Here is a 20,837-nt window from a genome sequence, read left to right on the forward strand (position 1 = left end):
ATGGTCGGTTCCAAGTAGAAGCAGGCTTCATCACCGTTGAGAATGCTTTTCGGATCTTTTCTGATCCAAAAAAAATCTCAAAGGTGATGAGAATTGCTTCTACCTGGAACCGACCAGAAGATATCGACACAGATCTTTCATTAGGGCCTAAGTCGCAATGTACTCAAATGGAGAAAAATCAGTTTCAATATTCAACGATGCTTTTCTAAATGTAGCTGTTATTGTAGGTATAAATTACTTTATGACCATGTTTTTCCTAAAGCATCTTTTGTAATCTTAACAACATTACAAATAATTTCATTCCTATGTGTTTGTAGTGGGTAGAAACTAAAAGAATGCTTACGCCCAATTTGCATTCAATTCGTGATTTCGCCCTTCAGCAATCGCCATTTGCGAGAGGGCTAAACCGTGAACATGGTTTTCAGAAGGGCGCGGTAAATGGGCTAAACTGACTCTGTCTTGCTGGGTAAATAGGCGAGCTTTACAGGATATTTTTTAGCTCAGCAAATGGGCGCATAGAAACCCAATGAAAGGGGCGCGTGCATCTTTTCTTCAAATTTCATGAAAATATCGAATTATATGTTTATGAGCAGCAACCACCGAGTAGACATGATCACAGTAGATATTAATTATCATTTATATAATAGAACCGCCGTTTACAGAATAATTTCGTGAATAATAACTATTCGCCCCTCTTCTGTCAAAAAAAGATAGTTTAGCCCTTATATTCCACATGAGAAGTAGGGGCTAAGTCGAAATCTCGAAGAAAATGAATGTTTCGCTGTTTTGTTTTCTTTAATTATAAATCGTTCTATAAACCATTTTAACTAATTGTCACTTCAATATTGTAGTATTTTAGTCCCATAATCACATAATAGAGAAAACGCATTTTGTTTACATTTGCGATTTAAGCCCTAATGAAAAATCTATGTCGATATAAGAATTGTCTCGCGATGATTTCCTAAAATCTCCTTAAACCACATTTTAAATTCGGACTCGGTTACGTTCACGCTAGCTTTCGTGGCACTCTCCGGCTTTTTACTAGACAGTTCAGAACGGTAACGTTCATGGTAACGCTAAAATAAACAACGAAACCATTGATCACCTAAAACAATAAGAAAGAATTTAGTGTCTACACCTAAATCACTCCAAGGATGTATAACAAATTTACAACAAATTAGAAAAAATGCATTTAATTTTCATTTTTGCATCAACTTTGCACTCCCTCGTAGAAAAGCTTTTTTAACAAACGTCCCACGCTGATCCACTTTGTTCGACGTTTTGTTGAATGTAGGGCTAGTTTTTTGTAGGGTTTTGACGTCTGACACGCAACGCAAAATATATTACACGCAACGCAAAATACATTATGAATTTCTATTTTGATGGAAAGCAATGCATTTAATTTAGCTGATTTTTAAAAATGCATCACAAGTGATCTGCCCCTAGTTTTGAACCAATAAGTTTGTTGGTTAAAGTGATACACAAATAAATGATTGGATTCAACAACACATACTTTTGGTTTAAATATGCTAAATTTTTCTACGTGTAGAACTAAAACAGCAATGTAGCTGACTTTCCTTTTTTAAATCGATTTTTCTGCAGATGATCTTCTAACAAGAGGTTTACCCGATTCATGATTCGGTATTTAGACGGGATTATATATAGACGGGACGAGTATTATAGACGGGAATCGCGAATAAGAAAAAAAAAAAAGCTTAACGTGAAATCCAGCCAGGATAAACAAAAATAGTTTTTCCTTGAGCGTCTTGGTGGAATGCTGAAAAAATAAAAATTCTTCATTTATTTTCAGGATAAACTGTCAAATGCAACCAGTCCGTTTAAAATATGTGAGGCAGAGTGATAGGACGATTTTGAAACTATTTTTTAGGCTACTCAGTGGGTGGCAACGAACTTAGGGCATGTTCAGGCGTGTTTCTGTTCTAGATTCAAATTTTTTAACAGATCTATAAAATAAATCTGAAAATTTTAAAACTAGAGAGGTTCTACCAACGCTATGCAGACACTTTTTTTCCAAAGCCTTCAAATACAATTTGTTCTCTAGGGTCAACAAAAAAATAAAAAAAATAATTGTTAGCTAGTTGGGCCATGAAAAAGTAGCGAAAACGACGACATATACGACAATTTTTCTCAAAAATAAATGCTATTTTTGATTTTTTTTTCTCAAAAATCACGCTTGCAGAACCTCTACATGATTTTTTAGAAATTTGATTTCTTCTTCAAAAGGGCTTTAAATATGCATATCTTTCATTCAAAGGTTGAGCACCATGACTATTCGAACTTAAATCACAGGCTAACAGACATAACACTCGAAAACAATGCTTCGACCGCTTTAACGGTCATTTTAAATATATTTGTAGTTGGGACTGTGGCAACATTTGAAATTATGACGCCACTGACATATGAACATGCATGACCACTAGCGAAAAATTGTTCCCAAACCTGAGGGGTTACCCATCAGCAAATGAGTGTTTGGGTCTGTGAATAAAAGGTGGAGCTAGTGTTCTGGGAAATTGCCGGAATTCCCTCATAGTGTTATGTCTGTTAGTCTGTGCATAAATTTAAAAAAAAATGGGACAGCCTAGCACTAGAATACAGTCATGATTCGCTGGTTGGGCCACAGCCTTGTCCAACTAACGAATTTGATTCGTTAGTTGGACCGACTGACAAATGTCAAAAACTCTCCAAAGGAGATGTTGGCAGAATAAATGCATCTGTGCACATCCCTAAATATTGTCAGATTGATTGTCAGAGTAAATTTGACAAGAGATTTTGACATTCAGATGCTTTTTAGTTGACCAATGGTCCAACTAGCGGAGGTCCAACTAAAAAGCGGTCCAGTTAAAAAGTGCCCAACCAGCGAATCACGACTGTACGCATAAAAATGTTACCTTCCCTAATAAAAAAAATTATACGCGAACTTTAACCCATATAATCCAACGATTCCACATATTGTTTGGATTATACCCTGAACAGGTCGTTAGGCTCTTGGATCATAAGATGTTTATTAGGGTTGTCACTTGTTACCCTATCATACATTTGAAATCCGTTCGACCAGCACACAGCGATGCCACATGTTTTTTTGAAATGTCTGTAGAAGAATAACTAAAATGTCTGTAAAAGTCTGTAGATGGTTGTGTAAATCGTAGTTTCATTAAAATTTTACTTTAAAAATAGGTTGAAAGTAGAATTCTATTGTGAAGGAATCACTCGTATTCGAAAACAGTTATTCTAGTGCTATTTTACTAAACACTATTACCCTTTTAAAAGTCTGTAGATCTCTGGCTACGTCTGTAGGAGACATCAAAAGTCTGTAAAATACAGACATGTCTGTAAATCTGGCATCGCTGCCAGCACACCCCTAGAAAACTCCGACACGGAAATCAGCCGTATATACCCGCAGCCCTGCGTACATCGACATTAACGTCACGTGCGGTTGATCGAGCCGCAGCTCCCTTTTCTTTCGTTTGACAGGTGCGACGATCACGCAAACAGTTTTGCCCTTGCATCGAGAAAAAAGAAACTCCATCGAACCGAGAGACGAACACGGCGTAAAATCGAGAAAAAAAAAAGTAATACCCTCGTCGTCGCGTTTTGCCTGATACTGTGCGCTCCTCTTCTATAAACGCGAGTTTGATTAATAATTGATTGATGGTGCCCTCCCCGTGTCGGTCGGTGGTTGATCGTCGTGTCCATTATTGTGCGTATACGCGATTAGTACAGTGAACAACTGCACAGTCGATAAAAATTTCATACTCGATTCGGATCGGTTTTCGGTGCATCGCTCGCAGGCTTTCATGGTGCGCCTCTTCTGTTCGACGGGCCTATCGGTGGCATTTTACATTCCAATTAAACGTTTCGCGATTATTGAGAGCAGTATGATTATCCGCGAGTTATTTTATTCGAGATTGTCTCGGTCAAATTGATTATTGCTCAGCAGTGTTCAGAGACTCGGTCGCGAAAATTAAGTTTTTTTTTGTTTGTCTATTTTGAGATTCGCTAATTTCCATTCCACATTTTGATTGATAGGATTTTGGTCCGGTGGTTGACGAAAGTCGACTGAGTCACGCGGGTTTGATCTTTGATGTGTGCAAAATCCCAATGAAGTGGTAAAATTGTGTTGTGTGAAAGTGTTATTTTGTCTGAAGAGTGTAAAAGTTTCCGACGTATACCGAAGAAATCTATCGTGCGTGTCTGGTTTGTGTAAGGCAACAAAAAAGTGCAGTCAAGAGCAATGGAAGCTAATCCGCAATGACGTTCCCGATGCCATCACGGCAAGCTCAGACGCGATTCTGCTACTGCTGTCATTATCACCGTTATGAGGGCTGGTTGTCGTTGTCGCTGCTGCCGCTCTGATTGGATTAAGAAAGTTTAGCCCGAGTTTGTGACGGAGTTATCCGACGGTAAAGGAGCGAACGGGGACAATGTCCGAAACGGTAGCGAGCATTGACGCCGACGCTGGCTCCTGTTCTTCCTCTTCGGCTGTCACGCTTAGGGCGGAACCGTACGACAGTGGCCCCAAAACTACGACGGCTGCCGATGCGGGTGGTGGTGGTTGTTGGGGTAGGGGAAGCGCAGGAATAGGTGGTCTACTGAAAGGTCCCGTTGCCGAGCTAGTGAAGGATGAGCTGAAACGGGCCAGCACTTCACTGCCGCCGCTGTTCTACGATGGAAAGGTAAGTGTGGGAAGGGTGAAAACGCCTCCTTGGGATGTGGGATTTTATTGTTAAGGTTGTCAATTACAGCTTTGAGGAATATATTGACGAAGTTTCTAATCAGAATGGATGTTTAAAAATGACTAAGCTTACTTTTGTCTAAAGGTTAATAACACGTGGTCATTATTAGGGTGCTAGACTAAAAATTGGCACTGGTGGTTCGAATTTCGGTCATCTGTATTCACTGATGTATGATTTTCTATCAACATTTTGTTGTTTATTGACAAAAAATTACCTATTGATCTAGTAAACCTATTTCACTTATTATTAATGTGTACAATTCCCGCAATGTACTGGATTTTACTTAGAATCCAGTACATTGCAATTTCCGTGCCGTCCCAACTCTCATCCGCAGAACTCTTACAGTCGGGACATCACTTTCTCGATTTCCTTCATTCCGTCCACGGCTTTGCTGAGGACCCCAGCCTTCCGGCGAATCATCATCTTGGACATCTTGAGCGAATAACCGACGCCGTGAAACTTAGCCCAGGACATGCCGACTCCGAATTCGTCCGTCTCCCCTTGCAGATATTTGCCGTTCAAGTTGCTGCAAAATCAAAAATTTATTTTTTAATCTTTCGAAAGCGGCCACATGAACAAGACAAACCTACCTGGAGTGACAATTCCGATACCACCACGCCCCGTGATACTTGACAGAACAGTTTTCCTCGTGGGTGTCGTTGTCCTCGTCATAGGTACTGAAATAGGCACCCTTCGTATAGCTCATCGAATCCCCGGCCGTCCCGCTGTACCCATCGATCCGCATAACCTTGTACAGATCCGTCTCGCCCGCGATTTCAAAGTTTTCAAACCTCGCAAAAGTGGTGTTCCCTTCGAAATCCTCCAGCAAAATCACCAGCTCGTGCGGAGCCGAGTATGTCAGCTGATGAATCCGTTCCAGACCAAGCCAAAACTCACCCCCGTCCATCTTGCCAAATCCGAACCGATACTCGTCCCAGTCGCGATAAAAGTTAACCATCCCATTGAACCGGTATTGGAACACGGTCCATCCGCCCTCATTGTACTCCTGATCACAGAAGACCATAATCGTTTTACCAAACTCCCCATCTGGTTGAACGGTGTACACTCCGGAGGCACTGTACGAATTCAACTGATCGCACGCTTCCAGCACCCGGGGCGGCGGTTTGGACATCATCGACGTTTGCATCTGATCCATCTGTATCAGCTCCGGGGTGTTCTCACAGTTGGAATGTGCTTTAAGCATCACCATTGCGTCATCGAAGTAGCTTCTCGTCGGCAGTCGCTGCTGAGCCAGTGCCAAATCCCTACAAAAACAAACCAACATAACCTTCAAATCTAAAACCTTGAAAAAAAAAGTTCATCGCAAACCTCATCTCCTTATGCAGCAGCGTCAAATTCTTCGCTATAACTCTCAGCTGATGCTCCGACGACGTGGCGGACCGCTCCGTTTCCGAGATGTGCCAGGCCAGATTCTCGATCACGTGCACCAGATTCTGCAGCACCCCGGCAATCGAGTCCACCTTTTTCTGAATGCTCAACTCGAACCGCATCATCCTCAGATCCAGCTGTTCCATTTTGAAGGCAAAGTGTTCGATGTCGAAATCGTTTAGATCGGTCGAGTTGACTTCGACGTACGTTTGACCCTGGACGGTCGGGGGCAGGCCCTGTAGGCACAGAAACGTTCCGTACAGCAGGATCAGCAGGAGGATTTTCATTTTGTCACTTGCTGCTTTGTCCGATATCAGTTTCAACTGACGAACGAAAGTACACTGAGGAGGAGAAGGCCCACCGGTACGGGAAATCTTCCGATTCCTCCGAGGAATAACGGACCAACAATTTTCCAGTTTTTTTTCTTCTGTCCGATGGCCGCCACCGCAGCCGCGGTGGTGTAGCTTCTTTAAAGAGAGGCACAACAAACAATAACAGCATAATCTGCGTCAGATTCCTACACCCGAATCAGCGCCGTTCGCGCCCGCGGTCCGTTGGAAGCTAGCGGCCAGCGCCGAGACTCTGCCCGAGAAAATTTTAATTGGTCAAATTGGGAACATTGGGGGCCTTCACGCGCGCGGTTTGATTTAGTGGGTTTGTGGGTCGGATTGCGGGGTTATGTTGCTGGTGGTTGTGGCTGCCGAGGTGCTATTATGTCATTTATGGTGGGCGCTAGGTTGCGCTTGTCTGTACGTGGGACGGGTCGGAATTCAGTACAGTATAGTTATCACCTCTTTGATGAGGTTATAACTAAGCTTATTGGTTTTGTATTGCAGAGTAAACCTAACAAAGGACTAAATGCAACAAGTTTTTTTTTGCTGAGCTATTTTTTCATCGGGCAGAATTTTGAACTAACGAGTTTTTTTTGCATAGATTTTTCTATGTGGTTTTGATTGTATGCTCTACGTATCTTCTGCATAAATAATTCACTATATACACGACCCGAATATTTTTTTTTCTGTCTAAAACGTAAACCTCCCACGTTTAGCTAATTATTTATTTCAATTTTTTTCTTTTATTTTGTCCTCTGGTTGATGATAGTATAGTGGATGTAAGGCCAAGTTCCCACTAGTGGTGCAACACTGTTTCGACAGACTTCGCAGCTAATTCTTAGTGCACAAGTCTATTCCATGGATAGTGCTACGATGCTTAATGACACTGAGAATTCTTCCTGGTTAAGAGTCGAACAAATCCAAAAGTTAGGCCTTGTGCCCTTATGCGCAAATTGTTTAATTCACTTTTTTCTGGTTTTTGGTTTCTGAGACCAGCGCCACAATCTCTGAATCGAGGCACCAAAGGCCGATAAGCAACTGAACAAATCTTATTTCTGCTTTGACTGCTCCGTGTTGATAGGAACAGATATCCGAGGAGATGGGCATTCTTAGATCTGAGTAGCATGATGGTTGATGCGTTACGTTTTCAGTTACTAGATTATATATATATATATATATATATATATATATATATATATATATATATATATATATATATATATATATATATATATATATATATATATATATATATATATATATATATATATATATATATATATATATATATATATATATATATATATATATATATATATATATATATATATATATATATATATATATATATATATATATATATATATATATATATATATATATATATATATATATATATATATATATATATATATATATATATATATATATATATATATATATATATATATATATAGATTAAATGGAACCTTTGTTAAAATTGTATAATCCCAACCGTTGGAGGTGCGGTTTGGTGCTAGGTATGTGGCCTTCGACTGGCATGGTTCTTTCTCATTATTGTAGCTGGTGTGTGTCTACTTACAAATGAATTGTACAATGCGCATGCGTGAGAAAATTAGTAGTTGCTGCTGTTTGTCGCATTTTTGACCTCGGATGTGATGGCTGCCTCATGAAAATGGTGCATCACAGGACTGGCACCTAAGAGAATATTGATTGATTACTATTCTTAATGCTTACTCCTGCATCTTCGCTCAACCTATTAAATTTTAAACAACTTATACTTCTATTTTTGCTGTTCATTCAAAGTGTCATGAATTCCAGTTTTAATAATTTTGAGATACTTACGAAAGAGCACCTTCATAATTCACTTGCGAGAACCTTCAGCGAAGTAGGTTAATTCATCTGTTCCGTTACAAACTCCACGTTGTTATCCCCATACCATACGGAAAAGTTTGGAGCACAGTACATTTCGCCGTTTCTTGCTTCGGAATATATTCAAGGAGCACTTATTTCACCACATCTTCAAATTGCTTACCAGATAAGAAATTTCTTGGCCAATTTTCAACGATATATTTTAACTTTACTTACTGTGTTGATTTTATTTAGTTTTGTTTCGGAATAGTTTTCACTAAGAACTTCAGTCAACTGAAATCATAGTAATTATATTGTGTATTAAACTTTTCAGCCCGCTCTGAAGCAAAACCCTAGCTAAAAGTCTATATTTCATGTGATGAGCATTTTAATTTTGCACGGAAGAAAGAATATTCCATTTGGACACACGAACGGCGAAACATGCTTTCATATCGACCATATATTGATGGACGGTCGTTATTTCTCTGATGTCATTAATGTCAGGACCACACGCGAACCAGCGTTGAATGCCACAGAGCAACGAACGAGAAAAACCAGGCCTGAAGACGATTGTTTGCAGCGGCTACATGTCTCAACAGCGTACGATCTAGTGAGCTGAAAGCAGCCAAGTAAAAAAATTCATCAATGTAAGAAACGTGGACATAACAAGATGGTGCTCGGTAGGGTAGAGAAAATTGCGCGCGGAAGTTTTACAAAACGATCAACAACGTAAGGAGGAAAAGGCTCCCGACGCCGATCATGAGTAACGAACGGGACCTGTTGATAGATCGTACAAGATTCACTACCAGATCAGAAGAGCACTTTAAGTAGCTATTGAACCGACTAACGTGCAGAGAAGGCACAAAACAGTATGAAGATTGCGGATGATGGACAAGCTGTGAAGCCTCCCACGCTAGACGAAGTTCAAGACGCTATTCGACAGCTGAAAAACGGTAACGACGAAATTTTGGCCGACCTTCTAAGAGTTGAAAGTGATCGGCTGTACGATGCAATCCACTGCGTGATTAGGATGATCTGGATAGAAGAAACCTTTGGATTGGTTGGATGGCCTCGAATACCCTATTAGATTGACAATAATTTTATTTTTCTCGGAACCCCGCTAATTTCAATGGTAATTGGCTCCACAAATCATATTCAGAATATGAGCTTTTTTTTAATTTTCAAGTTTCTATAGTAATAAATATGGAAAATCGGAAACAAAAACTAGAAATTCAATAAAAAAAAATACCAAAGTCTACAAACCCCCAAACTAAGGACACGTAGGTTATTTTATTATGAGCAGCTTCGCTAAAGATTGCAAGGTACCCGAGAATGTTATTTAGCTTTGAAGGTCTACAAAATAAGCATGTAGGAAAAAAAGAGGCAACACATATGATCAATCTGCAGTTTGAGGGCGGACTTCAATATGCTTCTCCATAGCTCTATTCGCCACCAGAGTCTGGCGGTGTCTGAGCTAGCTAATGGGATGCAAACAGTGATAATAATATCTCAAGCCTGAACGCGGCCAAAGAGAGATTTGACCGATTGAAGAGAGGAGGTGGTGACGATTTGCTTGTAGGAGACCTTGGGGTTCGATGGGTCATTAGCAGGTATTGGGATTGTGGCGGTGATCATGAGACTGTTGTGAATCTGTGATGATATCATCACAATTCCTCAATGGCGGAGTGGTTAACGTACCCAACTAGAGACTGGGAGAAGGCATGTTCGATTTCTGCGTGAGGACATATCTTTTCTCAGTGTCCAATAAAAAAGGTTAATTTTCATCGTATCTTTATTCATCCCTCCCCAAGGTTTAGGGGTTTGACGGTATTGCAAACATCATCAAGCATATTGCGTGCATCAGTCCTACATAACCTCTGACAGATAATTGCTTTAAGATGGGTATTGCATTACGCCTCGATAGTGGTGCATCGAGGAGACCGAGAGGGCTTATGCGCCTTTTTATGTTATATGCTTCTTTATACTCTGCGCCTGCGCATACCAGCGCTAAACCACTGGTCTATGTGCGGTAACTGGCGAATCGACGTAGATTGACTTTTGCTGTGTGCCGTGTTTGCAAATATTGTTCTATTGGTGGTATTCGTGGACGGGCATATACTAATTAAATTAATTTAATAAAGTAGAAACCTATTAGTTGTAACTTTGTGATAATCGTAGTTTTTCGTACTAGTGTACAACTGTTATGTGCTAGTCGTATGTTTATCTATGTATGTATTCGTCTGAGTATTTGTGACAGTTGGGTCGGGGAATAGATGCAGAACTGACATATATGATAGAATAGTGGCTAATACTTCTAGTGATCAATCTGAGCATTTGGTTCTATTCATTCGGAAAAATCGGGTTGGATGAATTAGGGTAAAATAAATTTACCGACGCACGCGAGTCATCCATTCCCGTCCAGCACAGCATGATGAAAGTCTAACAGCATGCAATTGTCGTAATGATAAATATATAACATTTGCTGCATTTAGACGAGTTTGATTGCATGCTACATGTGTTTTTTCTATTCTACTTCATTAGTCTGTTTCTTTTGTACATCTATTAGCTTGCTTTTCCATTATTTATGTATACCAAAATAGTATTGTTCTATTTATACACCTCTAGGCAAGCTCTTTGCATCTTTTTTTTAATTCGGCATGTTATGATTCCTTTTATTAGTATATCTCTACTATACGCTATCTATACTCATATAGGTACAAATGCTCGTGGCGTTCGCGATAACACAAACCTGACCACAAACGCGACCATGCAATTGCAATAATCCACATATACTTACGTCTCAAACATCAACCCACACCTCGCGCGATCATGATACGGTCACGTCCGAAAGTTTTACCAGTCTGGACTAATGCCTTCTGTTGAACCAATCAAGTAAAGTGACGCTCATATTCACTAAACAACACGTTCCATGGTGACATGACCTGGAACTCAAGTGATATGGTGAAACGGACTGTACCATACACTAAAAATTAAGCATGAGATTCACGGTCCGCGCGCGATCAAACAAGAATACACGCTACATCATTATAAAATCTAAATTATACACGCGAAGTCACACACATGTGACAAACACGTTAATATACAAATGCTTGAGCCTTTCGAGACCATCCCCGGCACCTACACCCGCGATCTGATAACATCCCAGCGATAAAGTGAATGTCTCAGCTCCTATAAATTTTCAAACGCGGTCTCAAGCGTGAACCTAAAAACTCCCGCACTCGCACGATCATGAATCGGTCACTTCCGGATGTTTCTATCCTTGATATCAGCAGACTAGGTCCATGCCTTCAATTGGATCAATTAAAAAAAGAAAGCTATCATATCCACTGGACACCACGTTACATGGCGACATGACCGAGGACTCTAGTGATATGGGGTAACTAACTCCCTGTCAGACTGTGAATTCTACACCAAAAACTAACTATCAGAATGAAGGTCCGCGTGACCATCCAAGAAACCCCGCGTATATAGGAAATGAAGTCACATGAACGCGAGGCCACGTGACAAACACGTTAACATACGAACGCTTAAGCCCTTCGCGATTAACAACGTACACCTACGTTCGCGATCGCGTAAACTTAATGACACCCTGGTAATAAGGAGAACGTTTTAGCACTCACGAAGCTTCAAACGCTGTCTCAAACACGAACCTACAAACGTCCGTTTTCGCGCGCTCAAGGATCGGTCAAGTCCGGAAACCATTACTCTCTGTACTAATAACTTAGGTCCATACATTCAGTACGACCAATCAAAAAGTAAAGCTCATATCTACTAGACAACACGTTCCATGGCGACATCACCGGGACCTCTAGTGATATGGAAGATCTCACTCTCTTTTAGCATCTTAGCCGTACACCAAAAATAAAGTATTAGACTCAAGGTCGCGCGATTATCCAAGAACACACGCGATTATACGAAAGGCACACGGTTATAAAATAGAATTTATACACGCGAAATTAGATACACGTTAGCACACGCGACATACAAACGCACACGCGACCGAACACGTTAACGTACAAATGCTCGAGCTCTTCGCGATGATACACGCGATCGCGAGTCCCTACGCCCGCACATACCTGAACCGTACAATGAATATCACATTCAGAATCACGGCCCGCTACAATTGGCCTAAAGCCGTGTTTTAGTGGGCGACATTGCCTGTCTCGTCTGCAAATTGTAGTATGTGATTCTGACGGGGAGCCTCCAGTAGGACAACTCTCGAAAAAAAGATCAAGTTAAGTAGGTTGGGGTAATTCTTGACTTAAAATTTAATTGGACAGCTCAGATCGATTTTGGAATTCAGAAAGCTTGCATGGCCTTCGGCCAATGTAGACGGGAATTCGGCAAATATTGGGGACTCAAGCTCATATTCAGTGGATCAGCACAACAGTTGTTAGACCAATACTGGCAAACGAGTGCCTTGTTGGGAGAATTCATGATAATCCAATCAAAGCAAAACCATCTTCATAGGATGGTCTTGATGGCGATGACTGGTGCATTTTCGACAAAACCTACTGCTACTCTAGAGGCACTCTTGAACATAGAACCACCATATGTGTTTCTGAAACAAGAAGCACTTTGTTTTGCATACCCTCTTAAGGTTACCAGGCTCTAGAACAGTAACCCAACAAATCGTGCAACTAGCTACGCAAGACAGTGGACCCAAAAGGTTACTTGAATGAGTAATACTTATTGAGTATAAACCTGCTCCCGGTGTACCTTGCACTCATGTAGTTCTCTTGTTAAAACTTTCAATGCGAGAATTCCTTCTCACGAGAAGTTGCTGTCTGGCTGGATGGAGCGACAACTTGAACAATACGTAGTTCGTTATACTGACGGTTCTTTGTTGGAGGGCCGATCCGGTGCTGGTATCTATTGTCGTGAGATGAGATTAAATCAATCTCATTCGCTTTGTAAATACTGTACCGTATTGCAAGCAGAAATCTTCGCAATTCTATGTGGCGTACAATCGGCTCTACAGCAGGGAATTTGCGGTAAAAGAATTTATTTTTACTCTGACAGTCAGGCTGCCCCAAAACCATTTAGTTCAGCAGGTTCAAAATTGAAATTAGTACTCGCATGTGGAAGTCAAATCGAAGAACTTAGCATTTTAAATGCTATCTACCTTCTATGGGTACACCGTCATTCCGGTATTGCTAGAAATGACCAAGGCGGACCAGTTGGCTAGAGCGGGTGCTGCAACTGACTTCGACTTCGTTCCAGAACCAGTTCTACCACTGTCGATAAGTTGGATAAAGCACAAGATTCGCTCTTGGACTGCATCCGAACATGCCAGCCATTGGCGTAGCTTGCAAACTTGCGTTCAAACTAAAGCTTTTCCGCTGGATGTGAGCCCGAAAATGTCAAACAATTTGCTGTATTTTTCCTAGCACCATTGCAGTACTCTAGTTAGGGCACTGATTGGACATTGCAAACTCAATTATCATAAGGCTGCTATTCAGCGTGCTGAGTATTATTCGTGTGATCTTTGTGAATCTGATTATGGAACTTCATATCGTTTGATATGTAACTGCCCTGCAGTAATGCAATTACAATAGATGAACCTATGTACAGGGAGCTGAAACTTCAGGATATGCTATTGTTCCTAACCCAGCGCGGTAAAGAGCCATAGTTTAAGCCGTATTTGAATGGCAATATCTCTTCGGGGGTGTTGATATAACTTCCGTATTGTCTATGTTCTATGAGTCGTTATGTTCTTTATCCTTAACCTTATCACTTCTGCAACTTTTCCCATCAGAAAAAAGATGAAAAACAATTCACGGAGTACACATGAGAAACGTGCCATTAGAGTCAGTCGCTACTGATTCCGAGTGATATCTCGGTAGTATGCGCAGATATTCTGGTTTCCCGACGAGGAATTTGAACCGAATCATTCTTGACGCCTATCTAATATCTAATTACTATTTGGCTTGAGCGTCGTCTCGGCTCGGTCTCGATAGCACTTTCGAACTGTTTCTTTGACAACCGGCGATCGCTTTCCGTAAATGTTGGATAGCCTGTTCTATCCGAGAGTTTTCCGGTCAAGACCGGTTTTTTTCCGCCTCGTTTACGTTACAGTAACAAGTATTGTCTCGTGAATATTTCACGAAACTCGGAATATTATTCAAAGAGTTCAAAATGGCGTCAATCATCAACTTGCGTTATCTACTGACCACCCCCTTACAAACGATACTATATTGAGGATCGTTTTCAGCGTTTTGTGGCAACCGGCATCCGACATCTTGGATTTCAAAATGACGTTAATCACGATTTCGCAAGGCAGTAGTAACGATTTCTGGGACGTCGATCGAGTGTCCGAATAAAAGTACTGCAGTACACTGAAGTCTTTTTATTCGACTTTTTTAAGCGAATTTTCAAAGTTATGCGATTCATTTTATGCAGCTTCCTTTTAATTTTTAGGGCATCACATAAAGCGACTTTTATCGAATATATTTTTATTTTAGATTATTAATTCCTAGTCTTTGGTTTAGGATATGAGAAGCATTCATGATGTCAGTGAAAATAAAAACAGAAAATGACTGAAAACCTTTTTACCTTTCTCATAGTAAAGGTTATGCGATCGGTCGGAATTTCGACTTTTTAACCGAGGCCCGCAGAGCCGAATCTTTTATACCATTCGACTCAGTTCAGCGAGGTTTGAAAAAAGTCTCTGTGCGTGTATTTTTTTTTTACTTCGTGGTAAAACTTTTACGCCGACCCGGCACACGTTCAGTAGTTAGACCATACTACCGATTTCGTCCATCGTGTGCCAGAGTGAGGGACTCTGAACAGAGAAGATAACTCTGAACCCTATTCCTCTAAACTCCACCAAGAAGTCCCACATTTGCCTAATCCTCCGGATTCCATTTGAAATGACTACTTCGGGGGAAGGCGTGCTAATGCACTTCACTTGATTCCAGGCTAGCTGGTCGTGCCTGATTTCGTTTGTCTCATAACCGCCATATCAGTCCTGCACGGCATGATATTCTACATGCCCTCCTCTCTACGTTGACCAGTTGGGTGCCAGTTGGTCGATCCGGCGATTCCGGCTGGAGAGTGGCTTCCGGTTCACTGGTGCCCCGATGACCCTGGTGGTTTGTCGCGTTCGGTGCTACTCGGTGTAGTCCCCGACGGTGGAGCTAGCCTACCTCGGCGGAGAGGTCCCCGACGAAAGAATGTCTCCCGTAACCGTCGACGGACGCGTTATTCTTCCTTAGATGCAGTCCGGCAGAATGCCGAGGTCAGTCCAGCGATTCCCGGTGGAGGATTGCGTCCGGTTCACTGGTGCCCCGATGATTCAAGCCGGCGATTCACTACGGACTACTCGGAATAGCCCCCGACGGTGGATCTTTCCTACTCCGACGAAGAATTACCCGGTAGTGGAAGAAACCGATGCTACCCGGGCAGGTGCCGAGGTCGGTCCTGCGATTCTGGGTGGAGGGTGACTTCCAGTTAACATACACCATCTGCCGGAGCTACTTCCCGATCTATTCGAACTAGTCGCCGGAGGTGTGTCTACTCCGACGGAGAAATTTCGCGACGTTGAAATTTCTCTCGAAATCGTTATCTCGATGCTGGTCAGTTAGGTGCCGAGGTCAATCTTGCGATTCCGGGGAGTCACGGTTCCGACAACATAATTCATTAAGTGACTGTACGCTTGTCCGGACATGCCGCAGACTCAGGTGATTCGCATTTAATGCCAAAAGATCCTGACTCCTGCGTTGTAGAAGACAAAGAGCTAAGTAGCCGGCAAACTGTAAGCTTGCTCATATGAACCTACTCCACGCTTTTCTAAACTTTCTTACTTCAAATTCTTGCTCTTCCTTGAGTACTATGGCTCTTAACATTGAAAAATATTTCACACTTTGTGTTTTTTTCCTGTGGATTTTCAAAATTATGTGGTTTTTTTTAATGCGGTTTTTTATGCGGATTTTTTATGCGGTACGTATCCCCCGCATAAAAAAAAACTTCAGTGTAGTCTACTGATTGATTTTCATGAAGATTTTTTCAACAATACCCAGGAAATCAATAAGCACTAAATCAAGAATTATATTCGCTATATAACAGCTTTTCGATGTTTATAGGCTCCGTACAAGCTTTGCAAATGTTTATTAGTTTTATAAAAGCTCTGCAAACTTTACTATTAGAGATTAAAAACCCTGTAGTTCTAGGCAAGATGCGGTAGTCACCGATGCCATTTTAACGCCTATTATGGTTGACATTTACATTACTTTAAAACAGCGATTCTCAACCTTTTTCATACTACACAACTAATGCCCCCGGTTATATTGATTGAATTTCATAAAGATTGTGTGAAGAGCAGCGAAAAAAATGCTTTTTTCGTTTTGGGACGATCCATAAATGACGTAGCATTTTTGAATGATTTTTAACACCCCCCCTACCCCATCGTAGCATTTCGTCACAAACCTCTAAATACCCCCTGGTAATTACGTAGCTTGACGGTAATTCTCCCCCCCCCCCCCTTGTCCCCGAAAAATATAAAAAAACATAAAAACGATGTTAGTTATTCCCTTTTTAAAAAGCTACGTAGCATGACATGACCCCCTACCCCCCTGTCGTCACACATCGTCACAAAATGCAATACTCCCCCCTCCCCCATATAATGCTACGTCATTTATGGATGATCCCTTTCAAAGATGGCAAAGATTCTCAGTTAAACCTTGATTCATAAAAACCGTGTACTAAAAACTTTAATGTAATGGGTAGTTCGGGTTTTGTAAAGTGTAAAGTATATCCTATTAAAATGAAAGCGGTAAACAATAAAATAAACAACACTGGTGGATGCTGTCGCGCATCGTTTTCGGGCGAAAATGAAACATTTCACATTCGAAACAAAACAATTATCAATTTCATAAAAGAGAAGAAACACAACCACCTAATTGTTCGTGAGGACGTAATATCCGAAGGGGAAATTCTCTTAGATAACATTAAATGTCACGGATGACACAATAAACATCCATTTAATAACCAATTGCGCGAAAACGAGGAAACAATTACCAGAAAAGCCAAGAAGCAATTTCCAATATTTTTGATGTTGTTGGAAATTATCCTTTTTTTAGCTGTTGCTGGGAAAATCCATTGCACCACCACCACTCGTTATCACCTCCTCCATCTTGGTGACGCACATCATGTTAAGCCTCATTAGAGTGACCAGCAGCAGCAGCCAATAAACCGACATCGTGAAAACATCGACGACCGAACTCGTAAAAGGCCGTTTGTTTTCACTCACTTATTCAATCAAATTGGAAAATCTACACCTATGTAAGGTAGGCAGTGAATGAAAAATTGAAAAAAAGACAAGGAGAGCAAAAAAAACACAGCCAAACGAAAAATAATTCAACCAGCATTATTTCGATTACGTACCGATGCTGGTGGTGATTCAAGCTAGCGAAAAAAGGCTTTCTGAGCGCGATAGGATCACCAGTCAGTACAGGCACATTGATCGTAATTGTTACAATCATCATATTCCAACAACAACAACACCAGCAACCTCAGGGGCGCGGAGTGTTTTGGCTACGCGTGTTTGCCTTGTTTAATTGAGGGATTACGCTGCCGCCGCAGCCGCCGCCACTTGCTGCCTGTTATCCGATTGCCCCGCCCATCTTCACTGCTTGGGCCTCTCGCCATATAGAGTGCAGTGGCTTGTTGCAGCTCTTCCAATTTGTATGTATGCGTACTAATTGAAACGTACGTCAAAATCATATCCAAGGTTGCAAATCTTTCCTCATGCATAAATAAAATGCTAACTACCATTGCTTTGGCCATTTGATTTGATCATTCGACGACTTACCCTGCCCTGACTGAAGGGAAACTAAACCGTTTCGAGTTCGATGCTGGCCAACTGGCCGCTGCCGCCGATTCATTCATTCATATTCCGGATCGAATGAGCGCAAACTCTTGGGGCGTGAAGGTCACACACCAAACACCATCAGAGATTCCCCCACCACCCCCGAGCGAGCAATCGTACCGCGTTCGGTGTGGCATGTAGAAATCAACCTACATACTATACGTAGGTACGTACGGGGTTCTACGGTACGGCATTGGCTAATGATCGATCCAAGGGTTAAGGTGCGGGTCGATGGATGGAGGAAACCGAATGTTTACGGTTATAACAAAGAAGGGGGATGGGGTTAGTAGTTCGATCAAATATTATTTTTTTGTTTTGTATTTGCGCCGAGTCGGCATGGAGAAGCGATTAGCGTTGCTAATGGGGAAGAGTATGTGGTCCTATTTTTGGGCTCGTTCTTTGCGCTAGATTTAATGCGAAATAGGGTAAAAAATGCGGAAGGTCTACTCGCTTACCTTTGCTTGATAAATGTTGCGCTAGCAGTGAGATAAGATTAGATTTCAATTTTTAAAAATAATCTCATATTGCATTGTGAACTTTTGACAGCAGACTGTTTTTGCGGTTTTGTTGATGAGCCTTCTTGGATCACCAATATTAATGCTGATTTCGTTTTTGGTTTTGGGCAGCTTTAGGTCCGCTCTAATATTTACAACATCCATGAAAATTGCAGTTTCAAGTTAACCTGAAGCGACTAGGACCAAAAAAAGAAATCAGCATAAAGCGGTGTAGTTAAAATTATTGGACAATTAACTAAATAGACTTACAGAGATAAAATAGCCCTGATGCGGTGGTACAGAGAATATGCAACTGGTTACAAATCCAGTCGTCGTATGTTTGATTTCCCACTAGGTAAGATTCTCAGTGTCAGTAGGATCTTAGTACAAGCCATACAATAGTTCAATACTGTAAACTCGGCTGCGAAGTCTGTTGAAAGATAGGCAAAATTCTGCAAAGCCTTTGTTATTATGTAAAAACAATAAAAGATCATAAACTTTACATAGCCTAACACCTCACCAAACCGACATGTCTCGATGCAAATCAAAAAAATTTTTGCTCGAATGTATGTAAAAAAAATCTGTAATGCAAATCTTGATTCAACAGTATTGCGTGACAACTTGGCGGCCATCATCATGATTTCAGCCAAACATTTGGTGGGCCAGAAATGCGATACATCACCATATTCTTTCCAGTAAAAAAATAGCAACAGAGGGTGGTACTTCTTCGCAGTTACATTCCATTGCTGCAATTAAATTGTTTTTTGTTTCATATTCGTTAGAGGCAGCAACCGTTTGTGTGTGCGTGTGTATCACAATCGAGTTTCTTATTCAAGGAATCCAACCGAGGGGTGGTGTATCATTAAAATAATAGCAACGGTTTTCAAGTTGAATATTTTTTTATTGAATGCGTTGCTGGTTTCCGATGATTGCATTGAGCAGCAGCTGATTGTTGCTTAAATTTCCTTGTGAAGGTTGTTGCTTGGAGTGCTCGGTGAGCAACTGATTTTTTTATTGGAGGGTAGGGCTGGTCGTCAAATTTTGGGATAACAATGGTCCCCTCACACTTGTTTCATATTTCCCCGTAGGTTCATTGATGACATTTAAACCTCACATCGGCCTTGACTAAATTCTGTCGCCTTCTTGAGTAGTAGAAAAACGGTTCGAACGACAATTCAACAGTCAACCGGAGATCCATCCTAAACCAATTTATCTATTCCTCCAAAAAATGATAATTTCAGTAGCGTTAATTGATAACTGATATCTCAGTCTATTTCCAACCACCAAAGATGCTGGTCTCAATACTCATTGTGCTTGCTGCTTCTGCCCGAGACAGCGCGAAGCGGATGACAAATTAGTTACATATATGTTTACTGCATTTTCTAAAGAACAAACCAAATCGTTACGTCTGTTCTTGCCGGGCGATCGAGCTAAGTGCGTCACCTAAGCAAAAAGTGGTACTTCGGCCAATCACTGTTCCTATTGACTTCTGGTCTTTTCGTATAAGACCAAGTGTTCGTGATGTGGAACATTTGCTAAAGAAGAAAATGGAGCGTAGACTCTCGGAAGTCGCCTGGCTCGAACTCGAATAAAAAGTGATCTTACCTTACCTGTATCGGGTCAAATAATATAGTTCCATGTAATTTTGAATTTGTTTCTGATGTAAAAGCATAAAAAATAAAGATTTCCTATTCATTAGGGTGGCTCAACAATATTTCTTTTATCGAAACTGTTCTTGAATAGTAATTTTTGTACACTGTGCCATACTTTTTTCCTTTTTTACTATATCTTAATGTATGAATCTAAATTCTGACACTCACTAACACAACCAGTTGCTTATTCTCTCATATACACTCACAATCTCTCTCATTATAAACGTGTAAACGCTAGTGGCCTTCGCAATAACACGAACACGCGAACATGTAATTGAAACCATCCACACTCCTGAAGTCCCTACCCGCCTTCCTGTCAGCCTAGGTCCATACCTTCAGTTGAACCAATAAAAAAATGTCAATCATACCCACTAAACACCACGTTCGATGCCGACATGACCGGGAATTCTAGTGATATGGAGGAACTCTCTTCTAGTATCTGAACCATACACTGAAAACTAAGCATCAGATTCACG

At 41.0% G+C, this 20,837-nt stretch overlaps 2 protein-coding genes across 2 annotated transcripts in view; one reads left to right on the forward strand and one right to left on the reverse strand.

Annotated features, from left to right (window-relative positions):
• Positions 1 to 3,498: 3,498 nt before the first annotated feature.
• LOC131676134 (uncharacterized) overlaps positions 3,499 to 20,837 on the forward strand; it is a 235,514-nt gene continuing 218,175 nt past the window's right edge. The window contains exons 1-2 of the mRNA XM_058955257.1: positions 3,499 to 3,718; positions 4,048 to 4,694. Of these exons, the coding sequence (XP_058811240.1) occupies positions 4,443 to 4,694 (252 nt within the window). The 5' untranslated portion in view covers positions 3,499 to 3,718; positions 4,048 to 4,442. The remainder of the gene's footprint in view (positions 3,719 to 4,047; positions 4,695 to 20,837) is intronic.
• On the reverse strand, positions 5,341 to 6,463 carry LOC131686092 (microfibril-associated glycoprotein 4-like). The gene is made up of 2 exons (XM_058970244.1): positions 6,084 to 6,463; positions 5,341 to 6,019 (listed from the first exon to the last, which is right to left on the reverse strand). Exons 1-2 carry the CDS (start codon positions 6,428 to 6,430, stop codon positions 5,341 to 5,343), a joined length of 1,026 nt encoding a protein of 341 aa, XP_058826227.1. The 5' UTR covers positions 6,431 to 6,463.

Source organism: Topomyia yanbarensis, chromosome 1 (assembly GCF_030247195.1).
Source record: "Topomyia yanbarensis strain Yona2022 chromosome 1, ASM3024719v1, whole genome shotgun sequence".
Taxonomy (NCBI): Eukaryota; Metazoa; Arthropoda; class Insecta; order Diptera; family Culicidae; genus Topomyia; species Topomyia yanbarensis.

Bases quoted from the DNA above. Each gene is read 5' to 3' on its own strand.
- LOC131686092 (XM_058970244.1), bottom strand. From the start codon at position 6,430: ATGAAAATCCTCCTGCTGATCCTGCTGTACGGAACGTTTCTGTGCCTA. The intron at 6,020-6,083 runs GTTTGCGATGAA...TTGTTTTTGTAG, and splicing joins CTGCTGCATAAGGAGATGAG to GGATTTGGCACTGGCTCAGC.